General features: G+C 38.5%; 1 protein-coding gene across 2 annotated transcripts in view; it reads right to left on the bottom strand.

Moving 5' to 3' along the window:
- Positions 1 to 13,217, bottom strand: part of WDR49 (WD repeat domain 49) — a 169,179-nt gene that overhangs the window by 44,787 nt on the left and 111,175 nt on the right. For both annotated transcript variants that reach the window (XM_070373695.1, XM_070373701.1), the window contains 3 exons: positions 6,615 to 6,745; positions 4,459 to 4,557; positions 2,657 to 2,821 (listed from right to left, as the gene is read on the bottom strand). In XM_070373695.1, coding sequence (XP_070229796.1) covers positions 2,657 to 2,821; positions 4,459 to 4,557; positions 6,615 to 6,745 — 395 coding nt within the window. The remainder of the gene's footprint in view (positions 1 to 2,656; positions 2,822 to 4,458; positions 4,558 to 6,614; positions 6,746 to 13,217) is intronic.

The raw sequence follows: 13,217 nt of genomic DNA, 5'->3' as shown, positions 1-13,217 counted from the left end.
AAACAACTTTCTCCTCAGTTTCCTTGTTGAAAGCATATGGATGTTGGACAGGGGAGTAGCCCTGAGATCAATTCCCAGCACTCTGATTCTCTCAAATATACACTGGGAAAAGCCCAATGAAAGCTTCACTGGTTTGTGCTGAGTATTAAGTGAGGTAGGATATGTAAGATGTTCTATAAAATCTAGTTACCACTCCTTCATTCATTATTTTGATATTATTTGGGTTTCAAAATTTTGATAAAATTGATCTGTTACTTCAGACAAACTTACAAAATATTAATTTCAACATTATGATAATATTCCAATTACAGAAAACCCATCTTTCTTAACTACCCATTGGACACATATACCAAAGTAGCAAAATTCCTCATGCACAGAGCTGGCTGTGCATATATGTATAGTTACAGTAGCACAGCTATGGGTTTCTCTATGCAGCCATATGCTTAGAAATCTACTTATGAGCTTGCTTTTTAATCTTTCATCAAGAATTCATTGCAAGTCCTTATGGAACACTTTTTTGGTTCATAGGCCTAGAACTAACCTTTTCATTTTCCATTTTTATACGCATGTAGAAGTACTTTACCTAAATTATTCTTCTGTGGCAAAGTTCCTATTATTATTTGATAAATCTGTAGATGACTTCCAATTTGCTTCACAAATGAGCTGCCTATTAACAATGATATCTGTTTAAGGTAGAAATAATGGTATGTAGCCGCTTCAGTGGAAACAATTTGGGAATACTGATAACATTAAGAAGAATTAGTGTTGAGGAAATGAGAGCAATTTCAGGATAACAGTTCATTTTGTGAGTGCAGATGCATTCTGGAAAATAGAAAGTTTTAGACTCTAACCATTTCAAGGTCTATTCTAAATTTTCCACAATGATTCTAGAACTCTATAAGGGTATACACCTTTATTGATTTTTAATGCAAAAAAATTTTACATGAAAATCATGCAGATTTTCTATCTTCAAATTGAATATGAGAAAGTGAATATGGAAAACAGGGTTCAGATATGTTTATTTCTTTTTTCAATCATATAATACATATAGATCTAGATTTCTAACATTAAGGAAAAATACTTCTAAAATTAAACAATTATTTTTTCAGAAGAAAAGTATATGCATTGCTTTCAGAAGCAGATTTTTATTTTGGGAAGATGCAGGCTGCATCAATACCATGTTTACATCACCACTGAAGACAAAAAGGAAATTAAGCAAATAGTTATTTCATCTATTATAATATCAAATAACTGTGGTAAATCATATGTTAGCATGTATCTTAGAAGCAGCTCTAACCAGACTTATTCTGAAAAGAATGCACAGTTGGTATAGACACCCAAAGCATTACCTACTAACCCCCACCAAAAATATTAAGACAAAAAGCAGGCAGTTCTCATGACCTGGGATCAGCAATTAGCAGCAGCCATTTCAAATTTCACTATAGTTTCCAATCTCCGAGTTTCTCACTATTTTCTCCTAGCCCATGTTGATAACATGTGCCAGTGTGTTCATCTCAGATGCAACTCTTGTACCCCATGTAGGCTTTGGCTCATACATTTGGAGCATATTTCATGCTGTGCCCTGTGCTTGTGTACTTAGTTGCTCAGTCATGTCCAACCCTTTGCAACCCTATGGACTGGAGCCCACCAGGCTTCTCTATCCATGGGATTTCCCAGGCAAGAATAATGGAGTGGGTAGCCATTCCCTTCTCCAGGGGTCTTCTCAACCTAGGGATCGAACCCTGATCTCCTGAATTGCAGGTGGATTCTTTACCATCTCAGCCACCAGGGAAGCCCATGCTGAGCCCTATACCTAACAAATCTCTATGCCATGGCTAGTTTTCAGTTCAGTTTAGTCACTCAGTCATGTCTGACTCTTTGCAGTCCCATGGACTGCAGCACGCCAGGCTTCCCTGTCCATCACCAACTCCCAGAGTTTGCTCAATCATGTCCATTGAGTCAGTGATGCCATCTAACCATCTCATCCTCTGTCATCCCCTTCTCCTCCCACCTTTAATCTTTCCCAGGATCAGGGTCTTTTCTAAGGAGTCAGTTCTTTGCATCAGGTGGCCAAAGTATTGGAGCTTCAGCTTCAACATCAGTCTTTCCAATGAATAGTCAGGGTTGATTTCCTTTAGGATGGACTGGTTTGATCTCCTTGCAGTCCAAGAGACTCTCAAGAGTCTTCTCCAATACCACAGTTCAAAAGCATCAGTTCTTTGGCACTCAGCTCTCTTTATAGTCCAACTCTCACATCTATACATGACTAATGGAAAAACCATAGTTTTGACTATATAGACCTTTGTCAGTAAAGTAACATCTCTGCTTTTTAATATGCTGTCTGGTTTGTCATAGCTTTTCTTCATTTCTGATTGTTGCCTAGAGTTTTTGTCTCTCTGATCCTGACATATACCACATGGTATAAATTTCTGGCAGAGTCTGGTCTAGCTTCTGCTCCTGGACCCATCCTCCTGAGCCTTAACCTTGTTGGCCGTGGCCTGTGACTTCTGTAATCTGGTCCTGACTGTTTGCTAGATGCAGTCAAACTCTACAAGACCTAGATCAAATTAGATTGAACTTTCTTTATGGTTCCCTGTCCCAACATTTTACAATGTATCAAAGCAGTCTATAGTCAAAATATAAATATGTATTTTACCTGTCTCTGTGATGTTTTTTCTTGCTTCAAGGAAGCAAAGCCTCATAACAGCATGATTGCATTCAGTGTCCATCTCAAAGGAACAGGCTCCCAAGGTAGCCTGGTCATAGGTGGGGTGGGTAGAGGGGCTCCTCCCAGCACCAAGAAGCTTTTGAGGCCCTGTATCTGAGATGGAGACAAGCCAGGTGACTTAATGAATAGAATCATCTGCTCTTCAAACACTTAAGAAAAACAACAGGCCACCCCCATCACAATCTCTGATGACTCCAGCAAGTCTTACAATGGGCTTCCAGTCAACATCCATGGAGCCCCCTGCAGTTCACTTCCTCAACCTCAACTTCACAGACTGTTTGATCCCATTTTTGTTTCTCATACTGCATATAAGTTTACTGTGTTTTCTCTTGATATGAATTAATAGGGACTTCATTTTGTAGTCCCTGATAACATCTTAGAGATACTGATATGTTCAAGACAAATGTGATCCTAATATCATGCCACTTTCAACTTATTAATCATTAATATTAAGCTTGTAAATAATTTAATGAACTTGAGATATAATGACTATGTATTTAAATCATTTTTAAGCAATATTATTTGTTAGTGAGTTACCCTAAAAAGGATATCCTTAATGGTACTTCCATGATCTAATGATACCATCTTCATGTCACACTAATAAAAGCTGGGGATATTCATCTCAGAATCTATAAATAGTCTGAACATACTTATGAAAAATGTATACAGAGGTATCTTCAAACATTCAAAGCCAGAAATCTACAGCAATGTTTCTTGTGTCTTTTAAAAATTTGACATTATCTGCTTTTCTTTTCTATTTGTCTCTCTGTGTTTTTAATCACAGCCACAATTAAGTCTGCTGTGAGAACAAAACTATTCCCCTGAGGGCCGGTGTGGCAAAGAGGCAGAATTCCACTTTCTCCATGGAGGATTCAAATGAACCCTAATGATGAGCTCTTTGTGTTGAAAACATAAAGCAAGTCAGAGTTTCATGCCTGCAGCCAAGTAAACTCCAAATTTCTTGTTAGTTTTCTTCCTCCTAACAAATTACTCCCTCAGGTTTTCACACACACACACACACACACACACGCAAAACCGTATCTGATGACCAGTCCTTTCCTAATCTAATTCAGTCTCTGTGAGTTTATCCAGTTGATACAACAGAACGTCACTGGGACATGAGGTGTGACATATTCATTACCCAAATAAATTAGTCTAAGGAAAAACCTTTAGTATCTAAGGAAACTAAAATAAAATGTGAGAGGCAATTGTCAAGACATTTTGCTTAAGCATAAAATATTCATCTGCTCTGCTAAACTTCCATAAAATACAATATAATTCCATCTAATGCTCCACACAGGTTTCTAAAGCAAAAAATAATTTAAGATTTCCAGGTGGCATAATATTTAATACAAGCTCTAGACTAAGCCTGAGCAGCCTATCAAGTGAACACGAGTTCCCATTTTCCTACCAAGGAGTACCCAAGGTTCACTCAAAGGCAATTTGGCGAGGTTTATTGGCAAAAAATAAACTAGATAAAAATGAGAGTCCTGTTCCCCACCATCAGTAATTCAGAAACGCTGATGTAGCATAAGGAAAAGGAACAGCAAGCCATGGAGAATTTGCTAAGCCAAGTAAATCTCAAGGTTCTTTTTAGTCACTTTGACAAGACAACGGTATCACTAATCCCTTGAGCTTACAGCCAATCATCTATAATTCAGAAGCAAGCTGCAGCAGGCCCATGCACAAACAACCAGGCCACATTATTTTAGTTTCAAACTTGCACTCACCCGATTTTGATTTTAGCAGCCTCTGATAATCAGGGTGAAGGACATAGTGAGCATTTTCTGTGCTGTTGTTCCACAGAACAATTTCTCCATCATAACTCCCTACAGGAGCCAAGACAGAGAATAGAAATTACCAGAAAGTTAGATAGAAAATATGAGCAACAACAATTAGAAGAAATCATTATCATAATAACTTACATGGAATCTGGCACTTTGTAAGTTTTCTCTGTATATTTGGAGACATGAATGAATAGTAATTACTACTGTTTTTACTAAACTTTAGAAATTGGAAACTTCACAAAATACCATTCAGTAAGTTTGATAGAGATTATTGTTATATCTTTTTTTATTTTGTGGTAAGAAAGCATTCAGAATAAAGGCTTTGTACTTCATCAGTTTGAGTCCTGGTTCTACCACCTACCAGCTGTGTAACCTTGGCAAGTTATTTAACTTTACTTGATGCCACAAGTTCCTCACCTAAAAAATGGGTTAATAAAGTTTTTGTCTGATAAATGAATTTATGCTCTGAAGAATGAAAAGCACCTACTGCCTAGAATATTACAAATACTGAAATAGTAATAATAACTACTATATTATTGGTTTATTATTGAGGGCAAACGAATTTTCCTTCTAAGTTTTGTTTCCTACATCTGTTCTTTTGTTGCGTGTGTTTTATTTTTTATATGTTCTTTATTGAATATTGCTTTCTCCAATCCTAGAACTTTCCCTACACAAGTCTTTTCATACTGTTCCATGCAGAAAACACAGAAAAGTCCAAACAGTGAGGCTAAGTCTGACCAAGCTGGTTTTAGAAGGAGCAGTGCATACCCAGACCACTGTTCTCAGTAGCCCCATGAGAAGAGCTCCCTAGTGAGCAGAGGGCCAACAGCAAGAGGAGAGCAAAAGACAAGAGCTGAGTGGTATGTACTGATGGTGTCCTTCTTGGGATTTGAAAAGAGAAGCAAGTAATGCCTACTGCACTCTGTATTGTCGCAGAGAGGCAACCTGTGTAACTCACAAACCGGCCAAAGATGATAAGCTTCCACGGGCTAGCTGTTCATGGGAACATCCACCTTCTCTTAACATTTTAAAATGCTTCACTTGCAAAGTGTTTGACCGAGCATGTTCACATAGGATTGAAGGAATGAAAGTGAATGAAGAGATCCTTTATTCCCCAGTTACAATGGTATTTTATGACACTTCAATATCAACTACACAGCAATATTGTTTTAATCACATTTCAGTATATGGTACGTGCTGCAGGGTAGACTTCCAGCAGCTTTAGAGCAAATTCAACTGCAGAGTTGGCCCTCCTGGAACTTCTGAAAACAAAATTCTAAGTGTAGATGAAGCAGAAAACCTCATATGATAACACTTTGTAGATATCCAAGTGTTCTTGGATATAAAAAGTATATTCTTTTCCTGTAATTTTTCATTCATCTTAATTAATGACATTTTTGGTCCTATAAAACAAATCAGGCTGTCAAAATACGAACTTTATAATTTCATGGTGCAATCTGTCTTTATAAATTGTTTTCTTTGGTTGGAAATAATTCAACAATTTCTGATCCTCTTTAATATGCCACATCAAAGTATGCCCATGGATCCTGTCAAGAGCTTGGATTTATAGACTTTTTGTGAGACCAGTCGTTAACCAACATTACTTAGAGTAAACTGTGCCAAGAGGGTGTTCCTGTTATGAAACATCTGAGTGCTTCAGAAATGTGATTTGTACCCAACAACCCTGAGGTTGCTCCTCAGAAAAGGACAATGAAAATGAAAGCTAGTATTTACTGACGGGATTATTGTAAGCACTGGATTAAACCCATACACAGATTATCTTATGTGATCCTCACTATAAACCAACATGCTGGTAAATTATTATTTGCCAGAGAAAATGGTATTTTAGAGTCAAAATAATTTGCTCAATATGAGGTAGTGGCAAGTTGTAGAACCAGGATCTGAAGCCCGGTAGCCAGGCTTCAGAGCTGGTGTTTGTAACCACTGTTGTACAGCCCTAGAAATAAGGACCAGATTTAGTTTAAAGTACAAGGACAGCTTCTTTAAGAAACCTGTTCATTTTGTAGTTGAGAAAAGGCTTTTTAAAAGTGAGGCAAAGGAAACTATACCACTGATTGTCAAGTGAACATTCAAGTAACCTGTAACAAGAGTTTGTGGAGGTGAAAATGCAGCACATAATATATCATCATGGTGTTGAATTCCTCCCTTCCATTCTTCAGGCTGGATGGAAAACTGATTGAAGTTCTGAGGTCGAAACACAGTAATAGACCTAGTGAAAAAAGGATATAACATTTAGCCGTGGAAATAAAACTGATATAGATATGGAGTAGCCATCCCACAGTTGAATAGCGTGATTTGAGAAGTCTAAAAATGATGCTGGGGACCTCCATGGTGGTCCAGTGGTTAAGACTCCACACTCCCAATGCAGAGGGCCTGGGTTCCATTCCTGGTCAGTGAACTAGATTCCACATGTTGCAACTAAAGAATTTGCCTGCTTCAACTAAAAAATATCCCATGTGCCACAACAAAGATTGAAGATCCTGCAACTAAGATCTGGCACAGCCAAATAAATAAATATTTTTTAAAAAATAAAAAAAGAAGATGCTATCCAAAACTTTATCCCTACTTGTCATCCATAATGCTAAATCCCAACGCTGAACTTCCTTTTGAAGTCTCTCTTAAATTCCCTGGTAAATTATGAGTATCAGAAGGTTAATCTTCCTTTCACAATCATTAATACCAAACATGTGTGCATTTATCAGATTAATCATCCACCACCAAGACCTTAAAAATAAAATGTCTCCAAAATGGAACCACTAAGAATTTCATGGCAGTAACAAGACAAAAGAGTAGTCTGTGAACAAATAATATTGGATAGTTTAGACAAAATCATTAAAGTTTCTTTTCATCAGTTCATCCAGGATATTTAACATGTTTATATTCCCTGTGGCATTTTCCAGACTTACTTGACCACAGAGTACTTTCTCATACGGCATCTTGAGGAACTGTTTGTGGAACACTTGAAAATGCAGCTTCAAAGGAATGGGATGGAGGACAGAGATGTTTTCAACAGAAAATTTTTTTAAAGGTCAGTATCCTGAGGCATTACTGGTGAATTTGAGGACAGATCAGAAAGGACAGAGAATGAAATGCCTGATGCCTGGTGAGGAGCTTAAAAATTACATACTGGAGGCATCAAGTTATAGGACCACCTTGTTTCCTCTTGATTGAACTCTGGCTACCAGCCCTGGCAAGCCTCTCCCCACTTCTAGAGCCACACTCACTTCAAAGGGGCATTTGTAACCCCAGGCTTGGTGTCTCCACCCACATTCTGTCTTCACTTTCCTGAAACCTTGCTTCTGTTTCACTCACACTAAAGGTCTCCAATTGCCCTACCAACTCCTCACCCTCTGATGGATGAGTTTGTTCTGGAAACTCTTCTGTTGCCAAATGCCCTGCTTCTCTTCCTGTTCCCTGACCTGTCACTCCTTGTACTCTGTTCCCCCTTCCTTCTCTCTCTCTCACCTTTCGATACGGACACTGTTGACCATCATTCCTCCACTCCCCTCTCTCTGATCAAAAGGGCTTGTGCAGGGGTTTTGTAAACCATCAATTTTTGTATTGGTTTTTGTATTATTTTTGTATTGGTTTTTGTATTGTTTTTGTATTGGTTTTTGTATTATTTTTGTATTGGGTTTTTGCCGGGATCCAGCATATTGCATATTGAGTGCAGCACCTTCACAGCATGATCTTTCAGGATCTGGAATAGCTCAACTGGAAGTCTATCACTGCCAGGAGCCAGCGTGAGGAACTCCGCCCGTGGCAAAGGTCATGAGGAAGGAGGCTCGGCATACGCAAAGGCGGGATCGAGCCTCAGGAGTCCCCCTGGAAATTCTCGAGCATCTACCCCCAAACCAGAGTCTGCCTACTTTCTGCTTTGTGCTCTCACCTACACCTCTGACTTTACGGGGGCTGTCCCCCACTACCTCTCTCTGAAAAAAGAGTTAGCTTACAGCTCCAGTTAATAATTCCTGGGTGTGACAGTGTTTCAACCTACAAACTCCTTTGGAAATCCTCTAGCCTGCCTGAATAGGTTTTTCCGGCCACATGTGATTGCTCAGAGCCTCCCAACTGTAAGAGGCAGGAGATGTTCTAAACTATCTAAACACAGATTCCTTTGAGTAGTTAAAAGATTGATTAGAAATTGTATTGGTGAAGGGTTTTTCACTTGTTGGGCCAATGTTTGCTGCTAAATCTCCATATCCCTTACCTACTGTGTCCTTGGCAGTGTATTGATTGATATAATGGGTGTATAGAAATGTAAGTAGTAGCCTCAATGTTTGTAACCTTGGACCCTTGAGTTAATTCTTTTTCTTGTTATAGCCCACCACACCTTTGCCCTATAGGAATGCAACTTTAATGCTTTTGGAGGGTGGCGCCTGACTAATCACCTTTAGAGAAAAATAAGTTTTCTGAAGAAAGGGTCTTAAAATGTTAACAGGCCTCCAGGCCAGAAGATGGTGCAAATCACCTAAACTTTTGCATATGATAAGTTTGCAGGAAGAAAGCCTGGCTTACTGCATGACTCTACCTACCCCTTCCCCCATTATCCTCTATACATAACTTAAGGTATAAAAACTACTTTGGAAAATAAAGTGTGGGCCTTTTTCACCGAAACTTGGTCTCCCCATGTTGTTCTTTCTTTCACTTTCTGGCTGAATTTTTCCTCTGAGGCGGGGAAGCTCGTCAAGCCTACTAATTTTGCCTGGGCTTCTAAGATCTGACCGGGGAGGCCTTAGTGTCTCCTCTCCTTCGGGAGAACGGAAGGACGCCTGCGGCCTTCATAGGTGACGTAAATTCCTTGCTTTGGAATTTTATTCAGCCTCTTTTCTTCACTGAATTTTCCTACTGAGCTATCCTTATTTCAGCCACTTTTCTCCACTGAATTTCCTCACTGAGCTATCCTCATTCTATTACTCTTTATATCTTTGATAAATATTTAAATAAATAGGTCGCGGATGCCGTCTCTCCTTCGAATACCCTGGATCAGCCGGGGCTGGACCCCGGCAGGTTTTATATTCACCACCAGTGAATTTCCAGTTCACTTCTATAAATGTGGTTCTTAAATCTATCTTCATTCATGACTTTTTCCAGTGTTGAGTTGTTCTCACTTGACAGCTGACAGTTCCATTATAGTTTCCATCAGCTAATATCAAAAATCTAAAATTTCTACCTTCCCTCCACAGGAGGACTCACTAAATTCTCAAAATTGGTTAATAGACCAGAATTCCAAATTCCTGCTTGTCTTTCTCTTCCTTAGTCAAATAAAATCCTCAGATTCTGCCTCTGTGATGTTATATATTCATTCCTCCTTTTTTATTTTGAATAATCAATGACAGCTTCTAGCTTAGCACTCACTAGCTTAAGGCTGAACAATTGTAAAGGACTCTTAACAAATTTCACTGTCTCTAGGCTACCCACCTCTGGTACATCCTTCATCCTGCTACCAGATTAATCATTTCATTCAGGAGCTCTTGATATACATTCATTCTACAAACATTTCTTGTTTTCTCCATGAAAGTCCCTGCTCATGGTGCTGTAGGGAACAGAACCTACAGAGCCTAACCCTATAGATGGGTAAGATTTGGAAGAGGAAGTCACTCCAAGCAGTGTGGGGAAACAGCATAATCAAAAAGATAAGGCTAATACCCTGTTAAAAAATATTTCTTAGTTTTTCCATTTCTTACATGACAAAAATCAAATGTCTGGACCTATTATTTGAGACCCAATAATACTTGGATCCAATCAACTCTTTTAGCATTTTTCCCTTTATTCTTCTGTCCTTGGTTTTCAGAGTAAAATGTGAATGTTCAGTTAAATGTTTGACAGGGCTACTGGAAACCACAGGTAGAGCTGACACACCTTCCTAAGTGTTCATTTTACTCAAAGAGTTTGGGAGAAAATATTTTTATATTAAAATAAGAATACATAAATAAATGCAATAGAAAGCAAAATTCACCTGGATTTTATAGATAGAATACAAGGTTTCAAATAGATTCTCTCCTTGCAGGAGCTATTTTAAGCTGTTAGGAGTATCTAGAGGTTGTTTCTGAAGCACATCTCATGTTCAAGCCAATCAGTACTCATGTGTGTTTGTGCGTGTGTATGTGTGTGCATGTAGTTGCTCAGCCATGTCTGACTCTCTGCAACCCCGTGGACTGTATCCCACCACACTCCTCTGTCCATGGGATTTTCCAGGCAAAACTGCTGGAGCAGGTTACCATTTCCTCCTCCGGGGATCTTCCCGATCCAGGAATTGAACCTGCATCTCCTGCATCTTGTGCATTGGCAGGTGAATTCATTACCACCTGTGCCACTCGAGAAGACCTAAGCAATATTCTTACTGCTCTCTAAATATGCTTTGCATTTCTAGCTGCTTTGTTTTTATTCACAGTGGGATCTTCCATCCCTCTGTGGATTTCCTTCCACACACATACCCACACTACCTGTCTATACACCTATTCATTAAGTCCTATCTTGTTCTGTAGGCTTCCTTAATCAGTTCAGTTCAGTTCAGTCACTCAGTCGTTTCCGACTCTTTGCGACCCCATGAATTGCAGCACGCCAGGCCTCCCTGTCCATCACCAACTCCCGGAGTTCACTCAGACTCACGTCCATCGAGTCAGTGATGACATCCAGCCATCTCATCCTCTGTCGTCCCCTTCTCCTGCTGCCCCCAATCCCTCCCAGCATCAGAGTCTTTTCCAATGGGTCAATAACTAGTGTTGAAAGAAATATATCCCTCTTTTGATCTCTTACATAATTTACATTTTACTCACAACATTTAATTCATATTATATAGTCTCTGCTCCTCTGCTCTAATGTAAGTTCACAGAAAACAGGGATCGTGTTTTATTCTACAACCTTATCATAGTGACCTATACATATTAAGTAGCAATCATAGTGACCTACACATATTGAATATTCAATAAATATTTTCAAATGATCAGATGAAAAATTCTCTGCTCAGATGTTACCTCCATGGGGAAACCCTCCCTGACCACCCAAGCTAAAGACTTCCTTGAGTCTCTCATTCCTCACCTACATCATTTTGATTACATTATCATTATGTGATATTGGAATCTATATCTATTTGTCTGATTCTTTTCTGTATTTCCTACCATAAGTAAGCTCTAGGAGAGCAAAGTTTTTTTTTTTCCTCTCAGCATGAGTAGTACCCAAAATAATACCTAGAAAATAATAGGCATTTCATAAAAATTTGATGAATCAATATATGAATTATTCTACTTTTTAAATCAATCATCTAATATCAATGTTATTTTAATAATATTAATACAAGGCTTAGCAAGACAAGATAGTATAAGTAAGGTAATTTGCAGTTCTGAAATTGTCATGAATTTTGTAAGAGTTTTATACGTATATATTTAAAATTTCCTCTTTACCTATTGGTATGTTTGATTAAAGAGATTATCTTTTGATAAGGGAGCGTATGAAGGTGGGAGTGAGATGGAAGAGGTCAGTCCATATCTCCTCTATTATCTCTCCACCAATATTTAATGTCAGTTGTCTTCTTTGCCAAGCTACCATTTTAACTGGATATACTTAAGGAGTACACCCCAAAGCACAAAATCCTTTTCATAACATGGTATAAAAAGTAGCCATTCTGATATTTGACCTTGTGTGTCACAGTGGTGAGAAGCTAATTAGCTGCCTACTTTCCCTTGAAACCTAACCTGAAACTTTCATTTGAAATGACAGTTATCCTTAAAATACCTTCAGAATCCACACTGTATTTCTTACTTTGTACATTTTCAATATAACTTTTTTTCTAAGTTTGTACTTTTGCCAAGAGTAAAATTGAAGTGCAGAACGAGCCAATTTTTAGGCCATTTTAAGAGTCTGAGAGATTTGTTCTTTCTGACATTGAAGCAGGTTACTAGTTCCATTCCACACCTCACATCTGAAGTCCTGGGAGGACAGCTACTGAGTCACTGTGTTCTTCTGATGACGGCCTTATCTCTAATTCAGAATTTAGATATGATGACCAATTCTGAGAAAGTAAAATTAGTTTGCCTGACAAGAGCAAAAAAAAAAAACATTTTCAATGTGTTAAAAATAATCTCTTTTAGGATGAATGAGATAGGATAATAAATTTTACCAAAACTTCTCGTGTAGAAATTGTAACATTGAGAACAAAAGAACAAAGTCAATTATTTGTTCTCTTGGGGCTTCTCAGTGGCACAGTTGGGTGAAGAATCCACCTAGCAATGCAGAAGATGCAAGAGACATGGGTTCGATCCCTGGGTTGGGAAGATCCCCTGGAGAAGAAAATGGCAACCTACTTCAGTATTCTTGCCTAGGAAATCCCAGAAAAGCCTGCCAGAGGAGCCTGGCAGGCTACAGTGCATGGGGTCACAGAGTCAGACATGCATTTTACACATCTGCTCCCTCAGAGGTTAATTGTTCATGTCTTGTTAGTCCAAAAGAACATATCCATTGTTTTTAGGATAAAAAGGTTATCTCAAAGGTAGGGAATAGTTCAAAATAAATGTTATTTTTCATGCTTTTTCCTAAAATTTGTGGAGCCCAATTTTGGATACTGAAACCATCACAAAGTTAGTCTTGAGGGTTATTTGTGAATTTCACTCATACTCGCCCCCATCCAGCCTCCAACAAGATTATCCAGAATAAGTCACAGCTTTGGAAGTACTCATTCTGAT

The sequence above is a fragment of the Bos mutus genome, chromosome 1, assembly GCF_027580195.1.
Source record: "Bos mutus isolate GX-2022 chromosome 1, NWIPB_WYAK_1.1, whole genome shotgun sequence".
Taxonomy (NCBI): Eukaryota; Metazoa; Chordata; class Mammalia; order Artiodactyla; family Bovidae; genus Bos; species Bos mutus.
The sequence above is the reverse complement of the archived record's forward strand: the minus strand, read 5'-3'. Positions and strand labels throughout refer to the sequence as shown.